Raw genomic sequence first — 16,192 nt, 5'->3', positions numbered from 1 at the left:
AATACATTTTTGTTACGTTTCAGGGGATTTTGTGTGTGTGTTTTTTCTCCTGTAAGTGGTGTATTTATTTGTTTACATTGGCCAGTTTCCAGATTGCTAGTTTTGCTTTGTCTTGTAGCTTAAATACTAACACAGTGAATGTGTAGTTCACGGGAGAATCGTTTTGCTTTGTTTTGCTGATTTCTTTCTGTAGGGAAAGGGCTAGAAAGGCAGCTTGAATGAGGAAGGACCTCATGCTACCTGAGCCATGGTTTTCTTAACAGCTACTGTATAGGAGAATCAATCTTGTAGCCTTAAGGACCAGTGCTTGCAGATCTTGTGTGATGAATCCTGCGTCTGCAGAATGTGACCCTGGATTCAAACTGTTTCCTGTAACTTTGGAAACACTACTTAATTCTTCAGTGCCAGGTTTAGATATGTGCAGGCGTTTGTATAACACAGTGATTGACACTGTGGGAAGACTTTAGAATAGAGTAAATGTGGGTGATCCTGTCACCATAGTGGTTTCTGAAAGGCTACTTAAAATAGGAGAAATAATTCCTAGCTGTAAGTTAGAAGACAAACTACTGTATTCCACTTTGTTTGCATTTGTGTCTCTCTTATTTGGACACTATTCTTTCCAGTTGCTCTTGATGCTAAGTTTCCATATAACTGCACTATCAGTTTAAAGTTGGTGCTACATGCTGGGAGGCTTTTGACTATAGCAAACCAGAAAAACATTGCCTTTTTTCCTATCTTTCAAGGACTTTTTCTCAAACTAAAATATTTTCAGTATAATTAATGCATTTTCTTCTAATAAAATCCAGTGTCCCTATATCCTCTCTTCCCTTTTCTCATCTTGGAAGTGAACCGCTCTGGAGAACTCTGTGTTTCTACTCCAGGGCCTGATGGCAGGTGTAGAGCTTGGAAAAAGATTTGACTTGTCAAAAACAAATGTTTTTGAGGCTTCTCTAACTAGAGAAACTAACCAGTGTATCTTACAGCAGAATAGTCCTTTCAGTATAACTTCCCACGTGGAAGTTTTTATTCCAGAAGAATAAACTTTCCTCTGAATGAAATAGTGAAAGTCATCCCTAGAGTTAGGTTATTCTTGTCATTGTGTAGATTATCATCAGAGAATGATATAAAGTACCGATGTCCGTGTTCCTGAGTTAGTGCTGTGCTTGTGGTAGAAGAAATCCAGGTTTGTGCAGACGCATCCTGCGAAGTGAGCTGTGCTTACACGGCCTCTGTCACTTCATGATGTTTCCTTTGCCTCTGCTTCTCTATTTGTTTCTCTAGCTCTTGTGTTGTACTGGCTTCTAAAGAGCAGCTCCTTATTCCAAGCAATAGAGAGAGGTTCCGATTCCTCTGTTGCTGTGCAGCTTTTCTTCCCAGTGTGTCTATTGAGGTTAGTCCAGGACTCTGGATTTGCCCCTGCAAGAACAGCAGTTTACAGCAAATCATTGATCACCCGTTTTTTAGCACTGTTTTGCCATTAGGTGGGAGTCTGCTGGCATAATTAACATTAGTAGCAGGAACCAAAACTTCTCAGGAAGAAAATAAACATCTGCTTCCCATGGCCTGTAGTGAAAAGCCAGACTAAGTTGTCTGCAGCTTGTGTTTGCCATGAAAATTGCATCGCAGTGTGAAGCAGATCATACTGTGAAAGGAGATTCACTTAATGTGCGTGTGTATCCTTGAGCAACAGGACACCTCATGTTCATTTTGGGGGGGGTCTTACTGTTTTTAATACACTTTCTTCTAAGTGTGTAACACTTGTTCTATATAAAGGCCCTTTGCCTGCAACCTGAATTAGGGGTTAGTTAGAAGAGGCACTTAGAAATCCTCTCTACTCCCCAAAATGTTTGAGAATTCTTTTCTTTTTGTGTTGAACAGATTTCCGGACTTGTTGCATGATGTATGTTTTATGTTTTGTAGCTCCTTCTCTCACTTCCTCACTGTTAAGCCATTTTGTTACTACTTTCTTTATCTCCTTTTTGAAAGTCTTATCTCTGAACAAAGGCATATCCATATTGGATACTGGATTTTATTGCCACTGTTGGGTCCAAACCCAAACGAGGTGGGAGTGGTGAACAAAGCCTTGTTGTAAACCAGTGAATGGAAGGTGAGATAGTGATTGCATTTTCTTTTAAAGCGTCATTTTAGCTTAATGTGAAGACAAATCATCTTGGAGATTTTTTTTGTCAAATACTTAAAATGGCCTGGGAAACAGAATTTTTATTTGCCCTTCAATATGCTTAGCTTTAAACCACTTTAAAATAATGTAAAAGTGTCTTTTTTTTAACATAAGACCTTATTTACATGTGATTATTATTTGTAAACAATACCTTTCTTGAAATGGTAATGTCTAGAGAGTGAAAAGGATGTTTAATTTTCAGACTCAGTTCAGAATAGTGCAAATGTACTTTATTGAACTTCCAGAATTTCTAGTTACCTTTAATGAAGTAGTGTTTCTGTGTCAATGAGGTAGATATTCTTGTGTGTTCCAGCCACCCAGATCATTGTTACACTAATACTATAAGCAATAAGCTAATTTAAACAAGTTTAAGCCAAAAGGCTTTACATTTGGACACAATGGTACCGTTTTTGTTGAACTCTATTTTTGTAACAGTGATGCCTTGTGACTTGAAATGTGACTTTTTTTTTTTTTTTAAACACCATCTTATTTAGATAGCTCTGTTTCCAGGTCAATGGGCAGCTTAATTGAGCATCTTTGGGCACCTGCTGCAAACATTTTTGGAAAGTTCAATTTTTAAAAATTGGAGACCGTGGAAAAAGTTGCACATAAAATAAAAAGACAAAATGATGGGAACGTTCATAAAAAGATAAAATGATGGAAATGTTCATAGGGAGCTTAAAAAAACTACATCATCTAGACTTTATCATTTCAAAGGGTTTTTTGTTTGATGTTGTTTTTAAGAATATGCATGCCAAATGTCCTGTCTCTTTTCAATGATTTGTAATACACATTTTATGACTGGAAACTTTTTGTACAACACACTCGAATAAATGTTTTGCATTTTAGTCGTTTCCTTTCATTTGAAGGCCGCCAGAGAGGAGGAGAGAGGCTGTTTGCGCTAATTCTCGGTTATCCGCGTCCCTCTTTACGGAAAGGGCCCGTGGGCGCCTCTGATCCCGGTTACGCTTCGCCCCTTGGGGCTGGGCGGGAACCGAACCCTTCAGGCGCCGCCATCTTCCCGCGCGCGGGAAGGAGGCGGGCGCGCGCGGTGCACGCTGGGTACTGTAGTCGCGGCCCGCGGCCATTTTGTCCCCCCCGGCGCCGCGTGCGGCCGCCGCGCGCCCGCTCTGCGCCATGGAGAGCGGCTTCGGCTCCGACTTCGGCTCCGCGGGCGGCGCGGGGGGGAAGCTGGACCCGGGGCTCATCATGGAGCAGGTGAAGGTGCAGATCGCCGTGGCCAACGCGCAGGAGCTCTTGCAGGTCAGGAGGGGCGGCCGGCGCTGCGCTGAGGGAGGAGAGGGCGCGCGGGAGGGCAGCTCGTCCCTCACGGCCTCTCTCCGCAGCGCATGACGGACAAGTGTTTTCGGAAGTGCATCGGGAAGCCGGGCGGCTCCCTGGACAACTCGGAGCAGGTGAGCGAGGCCGGGGGAGGCGCAGGGGAAGCCCGCGGGCCGCCTCGTGCGGCGGGGGCGGCCGCTGAGGCGCCGCTCCGCTGCAGAAGTGCATCGCCATGTGCATGGATCGCTACATGGACGCCTGGAACACGGTTTCCCGAGCCTACAACTCGCGCCTGCAGCGGGAGAGAGCCAACATGTGAAGCGCCGGAGCCTGCGGGGAAGGGGCGAGCGGCCGGGCCGCGGGCCGGGGTGACCCTGCTGCCTTCCCAGCCCCTGCCGTGGCGGAGCAATAAACCCTCACTGAACCTTTTGCATCCGTTGGCTTTTGTTAGCACCAAGTCCCAGCGTGGGCCAATCTTCCAGCCTTTAAGAGCCCTGGGGAGCTGTTCGCTTGCCCTCGTGCCCTTCCAGGTGCTCCAAACTGGCTGGAGTGTGGAGTGCCTGGGCTAAAGTCCTTCTGAGGGGACTGTAAGAGGCAAAGAATTTTCTCTGGAAAAGAGAGGTCAGGCCAGTGGTGTTGTCCCCTTGCCTGGAAAGCAAGGGGCACCCGTCCAGGGGGGAGTCAGTTTTTCTCTAACTGGAAAAGCTGCTGTAATATGTTTCATAGCTTGTAGTTCCCTGCCTCCTCCTTTGTGTTTATACAGCTATATGTGAAGCTTATTGATGGGCTTTGACTCAGGCCAAGCAGGGCATTGGGGAGCAGGCACTTGTAAGTAACTGTAAACTGCTGCTGGGGGGTGAAAAGGGTTGAAAACAGACTGCTTTCTTCATAGAAGAAAAAGTATATTGTGTAGGTGTGCTTTTCTGTACTCTGCCTCTGGTTTGGCTCTGGCACAGGGGTCCTAGGTCTGATTTTTTGAGCAGAAGCACTTGTGCAGTGGAGGAATTTGGTCTGTCTGGGGGCTGAGCACAACTTCAGGCACGGGCAGTCTGTGCTGCAGTGACCTGCAATGTGCACAGCAGCTGGAAGATGACTGTGTTGGGGATTAAAAGCGTCCCTCTCTCATGAGATTTTTAAAATCCCTCATGTTGCATCTGTGCTGAAAGATTTCACTGTTTGCTGGGGCAGAGACAGCCTGGGAAGGTGACTTCTCCTTAGCTGATAAGACATTCAAAGGGAGATGGGAGAAGGTGGTTTCACTTAATATTGTAACGGGGTGGTTTCTGCAAAGGGCCCTGCCTGAGATAAGCCATTAGGAAATGCTTGCTCAGACTAACTTGAAGCTACACTGGAATCTCAAATGCAGATCGGGTGAAATAAATACTTGAAAATGAGTTGCCTCTCGGCCATGTTCTTTCAAGGGCTTTTTTGCTTCTCTTTAGGGCTGCGGTGCAGCAGCGCAAGGGAGCAGCCCCCAGGAGTTGCAGCTGTGGGATGTGAGCCCCCCTTATCGCAGTCCTGGTGTGGTCCTGCCTTGTCCTTCACCGGCTGAGATGGCCCTGCCTTTATTCAAAGGTAGCTGCAGGGGTGACAAGTCTGTCCCGAGTGCCTGGTAAAGGTGAGAGCCGGTCGAGCCCAAGTGTTTTAGTCCTAGCTTCTGTAAGCTAGGCTGAGATTTCCGACACTCCTTTCCTTGAAAAGGTAGGGTTTTTTATGCATAAAATATTTGGCCAGCTTGTTAGATGGGACAGGCCTCATTTATTTATAGAAAATCCTCTAGAATTGCACCTCTCTATGCAAAGCAGTTATCAAATGCCCTGGTGTTGAGCCTGTCGCACAGCGCTGGTGGTTGCCCAACGCCTGCAGCTGCAGGTTATCTTCACCCCTTTGCAGCATCAAGAAAATGTGCAAGATCGGAGGGGTTCGTGCAGCCCCTGGCACTTGCTCCTCTCCTTCGTCTCCTTCCCTGAGTGGAGGACGGCAGCTTCAGAGCTTGAGGTTCTGTGCGATCCAGCCCTGGACAGCTGTGACTTTGGTGTAGACCCCAGGGAAGTAGGGCCGGGCACAGCCGTAGCCCCAGCTTGTGATTCCCGCTAGAAACCACCTCCCTGAGGGTTCTTGACAAGCCAAGGGGCCGCCGGCATCGCCCTGCAGTGAGACAAAAAGCATCTGTGTCAAACCAGAAATGACAGTGGAGCCAGCTCGGCTCCCCAGCTCTGCTGTCCTAGGCCTTGGGGACAGGGGAGGATGTGCTGTGCTGTCCCCCGTGCAGGCGGGACGGGAGGTTCAGCCGGCAGCGTCCGCTGCTCTCGCACTCACCGAGCAGCTGTCGACGGTGCCTTGGGGGAACCCCGCACACACCATCCTGCTGCTGATCTGCACGGGGTAGAACTTCTTGCAGGCCTGGTCTCCGATCACGTTCACGGCTGCTTTTTGCAGGTGCTTTGACATGAGACCTGAGGAGGGAAGCGGTTGCTGTGAGCCCAGCGCTGAGCGTGGCCGAGGCAGCTCGGGAGCGGGGGCTCTGCTGCCTCTTGTCATGGCTGTTACAGGGCCAGGGGAGCGTGAGGCCTGGAGTGCAGGAAGCTTGGGAAGGCTCCAGGAGGGTGGAGAGGGGTCAAGTCCTTGGTAAGTCTCCCTTGGAGGGGACCAGGTTGGCACCTCCTGCAGGGTACAGCCTGGTTTGGGGTGTTGTGACAGTGGAGGGGGGCACACAGGGCGGATAACACGCAGTGGGGACAGGGAGCCCTCTCAGCCAGTACCTCCCTCCTTGGTGGAGCCCCAGCCCGTGATGAAGCATCTGGCTCCTTCACTGAAAACGTGGGAGTTATCGGGGAGACAAATGGGTCTGATGGTGCTGCTGAACTTGAGGGGTGCGCTGAGCTCCAGGAGTGCCACGTCATAGTCCAGGCTGTAGACGTTGTAGAAAGGGTGCTTGTAGATACGGAATATTTTTTCCACTTGCCCGTCAATGCCGTTCAGGAAGGGGGTTCCTAGAAAGGCCACCCACATTTTGGGGTCGCTGTAACTGCAGAAAGAAAGCAAAACCTGGCTGTGGGGAGTGTGGCTTAGCAAAAAAGAAAGCGCCGCTTTCCCCCTTGCTCCGGGGCTGCGCTGCGGCCGTGAGCTGCGAGGCCAAGCTCCGCCGTACCGAGGAAGAAGAAGGGCAGGAGGGGACGAGGCCAAGAGCGGGCAGGCTTCACACTTACATGTCAAAGCAGTGAGCTGCAGAGAGCAGCCACCGCTCAGCGACGAGGACGGCGCCGCACTTGTGCTCCTTGCGCCGGAGCCACAGGCTGACCTGCCACGGCCATTCGCCCCGCGCCGCGCCGCTGCCACCCACGATCTTGCTGAAGGCCAGAGCGGTAGTTAAGCCACAGTCTGGGACAGAAAGAGAGGTGACAATGTGCTGAGTAACCATGAGAGAGGAGGAAGGTCTTTTTGGGGAGACTCACGTGGCCGGGAAAGACTCACCACAGTTGCGCTCGTCGGAGCCGTTGCTGCAGTCGGCAACGCCGTCGCATTCGGGATTTGCTTTTCCAATGCAGACTGTGCTGGAACACTTGAAGGTGAGGCTGGTACAGGGCACCACTGGAAGGGAATAACCCATGGCCTGCTTAGAAGCCTCCATGCCAGGGGGCACCTGCCAGCACGGTTATAAACAGGGTGTCACTGCACTTGTACCTGGGGTTTGGGTGGGGTTGGCAGGCTCGGTTGTTTCCAGAGCTGCGGAGGTTTCCATGCTGCTTGTGGTTGTCACCCCCAGGGTGGTTCTGTTGACCAGGCTCATAGTGGTTGTGCTGGGCTGTTGGGTGAGGGTGGCTGCGGTGGAAGCTCTGATGATGGCTGAACTGGACCAAGTGGCTGTGCCTGGGCTGGACAACTCTGCCATGGTCTCCAGGATCCAGTCTTTGAACTTGCTGACTCTGGAGTAGACGCCAGGTTTCTTAGGCTGGGCACAGCCGATGCCCCAGCTCACGATGCCAGCCAGGTAGAACACGCCAGGGGTTTCCTCACAGGCCAAGGGCCCTCCAGAATCTCCCTGAGGGAGAGAAGAAGACAAGGACAGCTCAGAACTCCAGTCTTCTGAAACCAGAATAGCAAAATTCTGGCTTAAATCATGCTTGAGGTGGTGGAGCTTCCTTTACTTTGCTCAAGCCCCAGGGCAGTGGGGTGACCTAAGGTGCCCATTGCTCCCAACCCGGCTACCACAGCTCGGGAAGGATTCCCTGGGCCGTGCTGGGTCTGTGAATTAGTCCAGCTATCCGGAGGAGAGGAGTGGAGAAACAGCAGCCTCTCACCTGGCACGAGTCCACCTTCCCTTCCAGGAAGCCAGCGCAGATCATACGGTCCGTGAGGGAGAAGTTGTAGAGGAAGTTGCAGGTCTCCTGGTCTATGATGCCCACGGACGCTTTCTGCAGGCTCTCAGGTTGGGTGACTGCAAGAAAACAGCGGGATTGGCGAGTGCAGCAGTGGAAATGGGAGCTGAAGACCTCTAGACTGATCCAACTTCTGGAAAAAACAGCTTTAATCCCAGATAGGAGCTGTCTCTGGCCCTGAAACTCTTGCTTTACTACGGCAGTTTTGTACCTGTGTGCAGGATACTGGGCACAAGCAGCAAGTTTTCTGCTGTCTTGACAGTCTGTGGGCTCCTTGTTGGCTGGAGGGACAGTAGGACTTCGTTGGTAGCACCTGTGCCACCTCCAGTCTCTTGGGATGGGGTCCTAGTTCTAATCGCTTGGTGCATTTTTGGGACAAAGCCTTGCATGGTCACTGAGGCAGCTGGCCTGTCCTGCCAGGGCATCCACAGGAGGCCTCTGAGCCACCATTGCTTAATAGGGGACAACTATTTAGGGGATCCCAGCAGACTACTACTGTTTCGTGCCAAGCTCTTATCTCCACGGTCTTGTTTGCTGGTGGTTTCTAAATAACTGCAATTTAAGGTACTGTTGCACATACTTTCACTGTCACCTTTGGCTCCTGTGTTCTTCCGAATTCCTTGACTGTCCCTGTTTTAGGCTCCCTCTGCTCCCCACACATTCTGGGTCGCCTTGGTGCAGGCTTTGCCACTGCCCCTGCCCGTGCAGCTGAACAAAGCAACGGGTAAAGCGCCGCTGCTCTTACCATTGCCTTCCTGGGTGTCTCCCCACCCAGAAATCACACACTTTTTGCCAACAGGAAACTTCTGCACAGCAAGTGGGAGACAGACGGGCTGGACGTATTTGTTGAAGACAAGGGGTCTTGCCAGCTCCAATAAGGCAACATCAAAATCCAAAATGACGGGGTTGAAGAGGGGGTGCTGGATCACTCGTGTTACGTTGACTTTCACTGTGTCACCATCCGTTCCATTTAGCCATGTAGTTCCCATGTAGGCTTCAATTTCTTCTGGCGTTGTCCTGCAAAACACACGTGCTTACACACACATGCCTGGCACTGGTTAAATCGCTGGCACCTTTAAATCAGCAGTGTTTGAAATCTTACTTCACCAAAGCAGAACCCTGCACACACATGAGTGGCCCCAAGGAGTCAGACCCAAAAAACTTGTTTCCAACAGCGGAGGCCTCTTGAAGAGCAGGTAAGTGTGTGGTAATGCTCTCCAAGCCCCCAGCAATCTGTTATTTCAAGAATGTTTTGACATGTGGATGCTGATAGCCTTAATGGATTTTTTTAACTTGAATTTTTCTAGAATTACATTTCTTTGTTTCTTTTAACCCCATGTGAACTTTACAGAGCTGGTACTTTTCATGGTGAGGTGTTCCACGGCTGTGTGACATTTATGAGGAGCTGCTCTTCTTTGCTTGCATATCCCAGATACATTGTCCTCACTCCCTGTCCAGGCCATTTTAACCCTTCCCTCATCCACAAAGCCCTTTCCACAATTAACCTCCACAAAGCCCCTTCTACGATTAACCTCCAACCATGAGGAAAATTGCTGCCCAGTGCTGTTGTTTTTCCCTGGTGACCCCCTTGCCACAGCCGTGGATTTGGCTGCATGGCCAAACTTGTGCAGGTCTGTGGCAGTGGCCAAGCAAAGCGGAACGGCTCAGCAAGCAGCACTGCCACCTGCCCCAGCCCAGCAGGGCTGGACGGGTCTTACTGATTGAAGCAGTGAGCAGCCGAGAGCAGCCAGCGATCCCCAATGATGGTGGCTCCGCAGAAATGCCTGGAGTCTTCTTTCAGGCTGACTTGCCAGGGGATCTCTCCTCTGGAAGCATCCGTTCCTCCCACTATCTTGCTGGGTTTGGAGAGTCCAGGTTGTCCTCCGCACTCTGAACAAAAACCAGTGCATGGGCTTGTGAGTACCCCCAGCAGGAGACAACTGAGAGACTTTTGCTTTCTCTAGATACTAAGTCCAGGCAGGGACAAGCCAGGGATGAAGTCCGAGGCATCTGCCCAAGCCTGGCCTGCAGATCTAGGGGCTTTCTGGTGATGGCCAGGTACAACCAGATATGGCCTTCACCCTAACTGTGTCCTGACACTTGGTCTTGGCAGGCCCGTAAGCCCGTGCCGCTCTTGAAGGCGGAGGAATCTGCCCCTCTGTGCCCCTTAGCCCTGCCATTCCAGAAAGTAAGTTAATCTTCAGTTTGGAAAAATCTCTATCTCCCTGCAGAGCTGCTGCAGGGAGCTAATGGGTCCTCCTGTGGAATCTCCTCCACCTTGAGACGCTTCGGTGTGGATACGGAGCTGCAGCCATGGAGCTTGAACAGCTGGAAGGCTGTTTGGGTAGCAAAGAAAACTGAGTGTCTGGTCAACGTGTTAAGCGCTATCAGACACTGGTGAGTCTCCGTACCCTGCATCTGCCAGGGGTCCTGGACATGTTGGAGCCTGGTGCTGGGCACAAAATTACACATTCAATTGCACAAGCAAGTTAGACCATGAAACTTGGCTGCACAAGGAGCAAGTGACTTGGTTGCTCTGCTCCGGGCTAAGCTGGAGCTGCCTTGGCCTTCAGCACTTGGCTGAGGGTTGTGTGTCACCCTGACACAGGTTATTTCAGCTGAGTGGAAGAGTAAACCCCGGCCTGGACCTGTCCCAGCGCCTCTTTGTGCCCCGTTGCACCCACGCCGCTGTGTCTCCTACCTTGTGGCCTGGAGGAGGTCGCTGTCCTGCTGGCGGCTGGGGCTGCCGAGATGCTGGGGGTGGCTCCAGTGACGGTGTCGCCGAGATCCGCGGGGGTCCCCGCGCTGTCGTTAGTGCTGGCGTGTCCCAGTGGGACGCTGTGGCTTACGGAGGTGGGGAAGGCTGAAATAGCAGCAACGATCCAGTCTCTCAGTTTGGTGACGCGGGTGTAAACCCCAGGCCGCCTGGCTTCGGCACATCCAATTCCCCAGCTCACGATTCCCGCTAGGAAAAACTTGCCGGACGGTTCTTCGCAAACCAGCGGCCCGCCGGAGTCACCCTGCGAGAGACACGTGGATGGTGAGGGCTCCTCAGCAAGAGCCCTGGGCCCTTGATATACCAGAGGAGCACAAGGATCTTCCCTATAAAACCTAGGGCAAGTATTTCTTCTAGTTTCCCGATTTATTAAGCTGCTGCTCTTACAGGTTAAGACCAGCTTTCATTTCGGCCAGTGGGCACAGGTTTTTGTGTTCCCTCCCCCTTTCTTCTTTTCCTGGCTGTACCATCAGCCCTGTTTTATGACTGAGGAAATGGAGAAAAGCAGCTAAGTTGCCAAGAGAGCCATCCGAAGGAAAGGAAAACCTTAATTTGGAGCAGGGTGCCAGCTCCCCTGGGCAGTTCCTCACCTGGCAGGAGTCGACTTTGCCCTCCAGGTAGCCAGCACACAGCATCCTGTCCGTGAGGGCATGGTTGTAGAGGCTGGAGCACAGGCCCTGCTCCAGCAGCTCCACCGTGGCTTTCTGCAGGAACTCCGGCTTCACCACTGAGTGGGAAGAGGCGCTTTGAGCCTCGCGGTGGCTCCAGCTCCCCGTGCTGTAGCCGGGCAGGAGCACAACCCAGCCAGCCCTGCGGTGCCGCTTCCATCCCACCCCGTGTCCTCCACCGCCCGCTGGGCTCTGCTTACGGAAATCCTCCTTGAGGTAGCCCCAGCCGGAGATGAGACACTTCTTTCGGGAAGGGAAGCGGTGCCCGGCGGCGGGCAGGCACACGGGCTGGATGTACTTGGTGAAGGCCAAGGGTCTCTTGAGCTCCAGCACGGCCACGTCGTAGTCAGCCGTGTCGGCGTTGTAGGAGGGGTGCGAGATGATCCTCGCGATGCCCATCTTCACCGCGGTGCCATCCACGCTGCTGAGCGACGTGGTCCCGGCGTACGCTGCCCACAGCGTCGGATCCTGGAACCTGCGGGACACACGGAGGGCGCCGGGCAGGCCCGGAGGCAGCAGGAGCGGCCTGTGCACAACCCGCGTGCTCAAGGCACTGCTGCTGCCGCCCTGTCCCCGAGTTTTCCATGGCTAAAGCTGGCCAAGCAAGGAAACCAGCAGCGATGAAGCTGCCCGAGCACAGCAGGAGCCCTTGGAGATGGGAGCTTCTAGGAACGGGACAAGGAAAAGCGCTTACTCGGTGAAGCAGTGAGCAGCCGACACCAGCCATTTCTCCGTGAGGATGGTGGCGCCGCAGAAGTGCTCGTTGTTCTCCCGCAGGCTGACTTGCCACGGAAACTCCCCTCGGGACGCGTCCGAGCCCCCCACGATCCTGCTGGCAGTCTGCATGGCCGGGCGGCTCCCGCAGTCTGGAAGGCAGGAGAGGGTTCAGGCGCCTGTGTCGGACCCCAACGCGGGGAGACTCGAACCCATGACGGGGAAAGCAGGAGAACCTGCTGCAGCTCAATGCCCCATCTCAGCTCCCATCAAGGAGCCGAAACTTTCCTGGCGCTGCAGCCCCTGAGAACTGTGTCCCCATGGGGCCCTGACGCGAGCGACTCACTGCAGCCTTTCTCGTCGGAGGCGTCCGAGCAGTCCTTGCGGCCGTCGCATTCCGGGTTTTCTTTCCACACGCACTGGCCGTTGCGGCAAGGGAAGCCATGTCCGGGGCAGCTCCCTGGGGACAGGGAGGCCGGGCTCACCGGGCGGCTCCACAGCCTCTCCGTGACCGCGTTCCTGGCCACCCCTATGTCCTCGCGCAGCGGCAGCGCTCATGGCCCCTCCGTGCAGCCAGGAGCGCGGCTGCACCTCAGGGAGAAACTTTTGGGATGAGGGCAGAGGGGAAGAGCCCCGTTCAGGCAAGATGGGGCACGGACGCCTCTTGCAGCAGGTGGTTTGGGAGGGAAAGGGCCGGGCTCGCGGGATGCAGCCGCGCTGAGGGAAGCGGCACCTCATCCCGGGCACGCGGCTCTTCCCGCTCACCTGCTTTGAGCCCGGGCCGGTGCGGAGAGACGTCGCTGGCGCCTGCAACAGAGCGGAGGGTGAGGAGGGAGCTGAGGCGACCATGGAGCTCTGGGGCGGGTTTAGAGGGGGCCGTGCCGGGGCCCGGAGCGGCCTCCGAGGCGGCCTCAGGAGCGCGCGCAGGCCCCGTCCCGAGGAGGGAACGTACCCGCGAGCGAGGCCCAGGAGATGGTCCCGTAGGCGGCCAGGGAGAGGCCGCGCTCGCGCAGCGCCGCGGCCAGGCCCTGCCGCAGGGCGGCCTCCTCCGCCGCCGCGGGGCTCGGCGGGCCGGCGCAGCGCAGGCGCACGCGGACCAGCACGCTCGCGTTGCCGCTCCTGCCGAAGCCAAAGGGAAGCGGGACGGGCCTCAGGCATGGCCGGCCTCAGCCCCGGCTCTGCTGGCCCACACAGAGCCGCGAAGGGGTGAAACCGCCCCGTGGTTCCTGACCCCCGATTCTCTGGTGACGGGGCCTGGGTTGAAGGAGCCATTTTGTTCTTTGGCCCCCAATTTGGTTGAACAAGACCTCTCCCCCTCTGAGTGCATTTTCAAGTGAGTGAATCCAGACCTTTTGTGCAACCCCAGCAACAACCCATCTTTGACCCGAGAGCAATTCCTCTCTTTACTTGTTTTGAACGACAAAAAGACACGTTTCAGGGCACCAAGATCCTGTATCTGGTAGCCTGCACAGTGCAGGGGAGCAGTCGACACTCACCTGTAGCCCAGGACGGTGCAACTGGTGCAGCTCAAGTCCAGCTCGGAGTCCTGCAGACTGGATAGGAACTGTGAAGGGAAGAGCAGTGGTCACTCGCTCACCTCATTTCCCCAAGCAGAAAACCTAGACGATGCCGGAGGTTTTGCAGGGAGCTGGAGACAGCAGAAGCGGCTGCCCTTGTCTCCACAGGTACCCGGAGCTCCTCTCTCCTGCACGTGGCTCCGCTTCGCTCCAGGTTTGGCTCCAGGTTGGACTCACCAGCCTCTCCAGCGCGGGTGTCAGCGCCCTGTAGTAGTCGGAGTTTTCCGCCTGCAGGCTGCTGTTGAAGGCGATGCCCCTCAGCTCCACCGTGTGCTCAAAGCTGCTCTCGGCCGCGGGGTGACAGGCTGCCGGGGAGGGAAGGTTTCCATCACGGGAGGGACGCGGGGCTTTGGGGGGTTCCCGTCGTGTCCCCTCAACCCTCTGCATCTTTAGCTGCCTGGTTGCCCCTGCGATGCCCTGGGAGGGCCGCCCTGCCCGGCTGGGCTACCCCTGCCCTGAGGTGCAGCCAACACCTCCCTCCGAAGGCTCTGAACAGGGTCTGGGTCTCACGGGGGATGCAAGAGCCGTGAGGAGGAGCAGGGCTGGATGGTGGTGAAGGGGACGGTGGCACTGGTGTCACTCACCCAGCAGGATGCCCAGGTAGAGGGCAGTGACGGTGCCCACGAGGGCAGCGGCGACCGTCACCTTCCAGCGGCTGCACCTCGGGCACGCTGGGGCGCCCGGCTCCTGCTTTGCTTGATCCATGCTCTCCGAGCAGCTCTATGGATGGTCTCTGTGATTTAAATACAGTAAAAATAAGGAAAAGACAGTAACCCCTCTCATTACAAACGGCTGTTGCCTGCAAGAACTGCAGCAGTGCGGTGCTTGGCACATTTCATCCAGGTGGGCAGAGGATCCTGGAATTACGGATGTCGAACAAGGATACAAATACGAGAAACATCAGGTACGAAGGCATCTGCTGTGTCTAATGAAGCCAGCTGTGAGAGCATTGTGATATCTTCAAATATAAAATAGTGTTAGATGGTATAAATCAGGAGAATGAAGCCTTTGCAGCCGAAATCTTGTGTGCACATACAGAGGCAATAAGAGATTTCAGCGTCATGGTTAGCTGTCTGGCTCTATTGCAGAATGTCATCGTCTTTGCTGTAACTAAGGTCCCAGATGGGATGTGGGCTCCAGACGTGAGGCCACATCTCCCATCCTGCTGAGTTGCGACTTCGACAAACTGGGAAGCTGCTAAGAAACCACTTTTTCTAATGCAAATTTATTGAGTAATGAAAGAAAGAGGGAAGAACAGGACCCAGGACACTGGGAGCAGCAGGACGGATTCTGAAGAGCTTTTGAACCTCTCCCAAGAGGCGTCCACGGCTCTTTAAACTGGAGCTTCTAGATAAGAGATTTGGAAAGGTCGCTTCTTTGTGAGGCAGGAGACAAAGAGGGGGAGAAGGGACATCCTGGCCAAGATGCCTCATTTCTAAGCCCTGCAATGCTCTTTTTCAGCTTCAACTGAACCTTCCAGAGAGGCAGTCGGCACTGGAGCTTCGTTAGCAGCATCGGTGTTGGCAGAGGACAACCCCACTCCTGCCAAGAAAGATTTTTCCAGTGGTCCCTGTGACTTAAATGCACACGAGGGAGCAAGGAGCAGTCCCTTTCAGCATCTTTTGGAGACTCTGGTCTATCGCAGTGTTAAGATGTTGAGCACCGAAGCTCCAAACCTAATGCTGAGCCACGCAGGGGGCAATACTGGGGGGCATTGATGTCCCTGGATTTAACTGGGAGGAAGAGAGCAGCTGAGAAAAACTTAATGGGCAAGAGAGCTGCTAGTTTGGGCAACACCAGTTGGATCGAGCTAATCTGAGCGAGTGGAAAAGGACATTTATGGACCTCGTCAGGGTGTAAGTGACGGGCAGTTACGATGCCCCCGATAGCAGGGGGACAAACTCAGGGCTGGCAGAGAGCCCTCCCAGACCGTTTTGGGGCAATTTCTGTGTGTTGCTCAACGGGTAAGACCACCACGTGGTCTAAGGTCGTGCCGGGAAGCCCTCAGCCAGGTGGGAGCTTTGTGAAATGCTGGTGCTGGCCTGAAAAAAACATGTTCCTGGCTCCAGGTGGGGAAGCAGCTCCGCAGCGGATCCACCTGCGGCCTTGGGGAATAGCCGAACAAAATTCCCCTTGGGCAAAGACAACGGGAGACTCGAGGGCCGGGGTAGGACTGGGAGCGCAGGAGAGGAGGAAGAGAGCGGAAGCAGGAGCGCATTTTTCCAGTGGGGAAAAACACAAAATGAGGAGTCCAAGCGGGATGAACAGCCCTGGATGGGGACACCCGCTGCCCACAAGGGTGTCCCCAGCCCCACGCCCCCCAACCAGCAGCTTCCCGACCGTCCCCGGCTCCTGCGCGTCCCGTCCCCGGGAGGCCGGTGACACTGCACCGCCTTGTTCATTGTCCCCGCCGGCCTCCCAGCGCCTCTCAATGTCCCCGTAAGAGGATCCTCGCGCTGCGTGCCAGCTCCGCGGCCGCTGCGTGACGGCGTCGCCGCGCGCGGAGCCGCCAACGTCCCTTCTCCCACCGCGGAGCCCCAGCCCTCGGATGCCACCGTCGCTTACGGAGCGCGGCTTTGCGCCCGCGCTCAGGTTTAAGCATTTTTCTATGCACTGCA

At 54.2% G+C, this 16,192-nt stretch overlaps 2 protein-coding genes across 2 annotated transcripts; one reads left to right on the top strand and one right to left on the bottom strand.

Moving 5' to 3' along the window:
* Nucleotides 1-3,280: 3,280 nt before the first annotated feature.
* On the top strand, nt 3,281-3,893 carry TIMM13 (translocase of inner mitochondrial membrane 13). Its single transcript, XM_010211216.2, has 3 exons — nt 3,281-3,442; nt 3,526-3,594; nt 3,681-3,893. The coding sequence occupies exons 1-3, from the start codon at nt 3,317-3,319 to the stop codon at nt 3,777-3,779; spliced, it is 294 nt and encodes a 97-aa protein (XP_010209518.1). The 5' UTR covers nt 3,281-3,316; the 3' UTR covers nt 3,780-3,893.
* Nucleotides 3,894-5,346: 1,453 nt separating this feature from the next.
* TMPRSS9 (transmembrane serine protease 9) lies at nt 5,347-12,440 on the bottom strand. The gene is made up of 14 exons (XM_088527083.1): nt 12,344-12,440; nt 11,978-12,149; nt 11,484-11,758; nt 11,206-11,342; nt 10,541-10,859; nt 9,558-9,729; nt 8,585-8,856; nt 7,762-7,898; nt 7,145-7,502; nt 6,935-7,051; nt 6,670-6,841; nt 6,223-6,488; nt 5,780-5,916; nt 5,347-5,608 (listed from the first exon to the last, which is right to left on the bottom strand). Exons 2-14 carry the CDS (start codon nt 12,127-12,129, stop codon nt 5,447-5,449), a joined length of 2,676 nt encoding a protein of 891 aa, XP_088383209.1. The 5' UTR covers nt 12,130-12,149; nt 12,344-12,440; the 3' UTR covers nt 5,347-5,446.
* Between the last annotated feature and the right edge of the window lie 3,752 nt (nt 12,441-16,192).

This window comes from Tinamus guttatus, unplaced genomic scaffold (genome assembly GCF_059628265.1).
Source record: "Tinamus guttatus ecotype Peru unplaced genomic scaffold, ASM5962826v1 Tinamus_guttatus_pri_ptg000261l, whole genome shotgun sequence".
Classification (NCBI taxonomy): domain Eukaryota; kingdom Metazoa; phylum Chordata; class Aves; order Tinamiformes; family Tinamidae; genus Tinamus; species Tinamus guttatus.
Note: the sequence above shows the minus strand (reverse complement) of the source record. Positions and strands in the feature narration are given on the sequence as shown.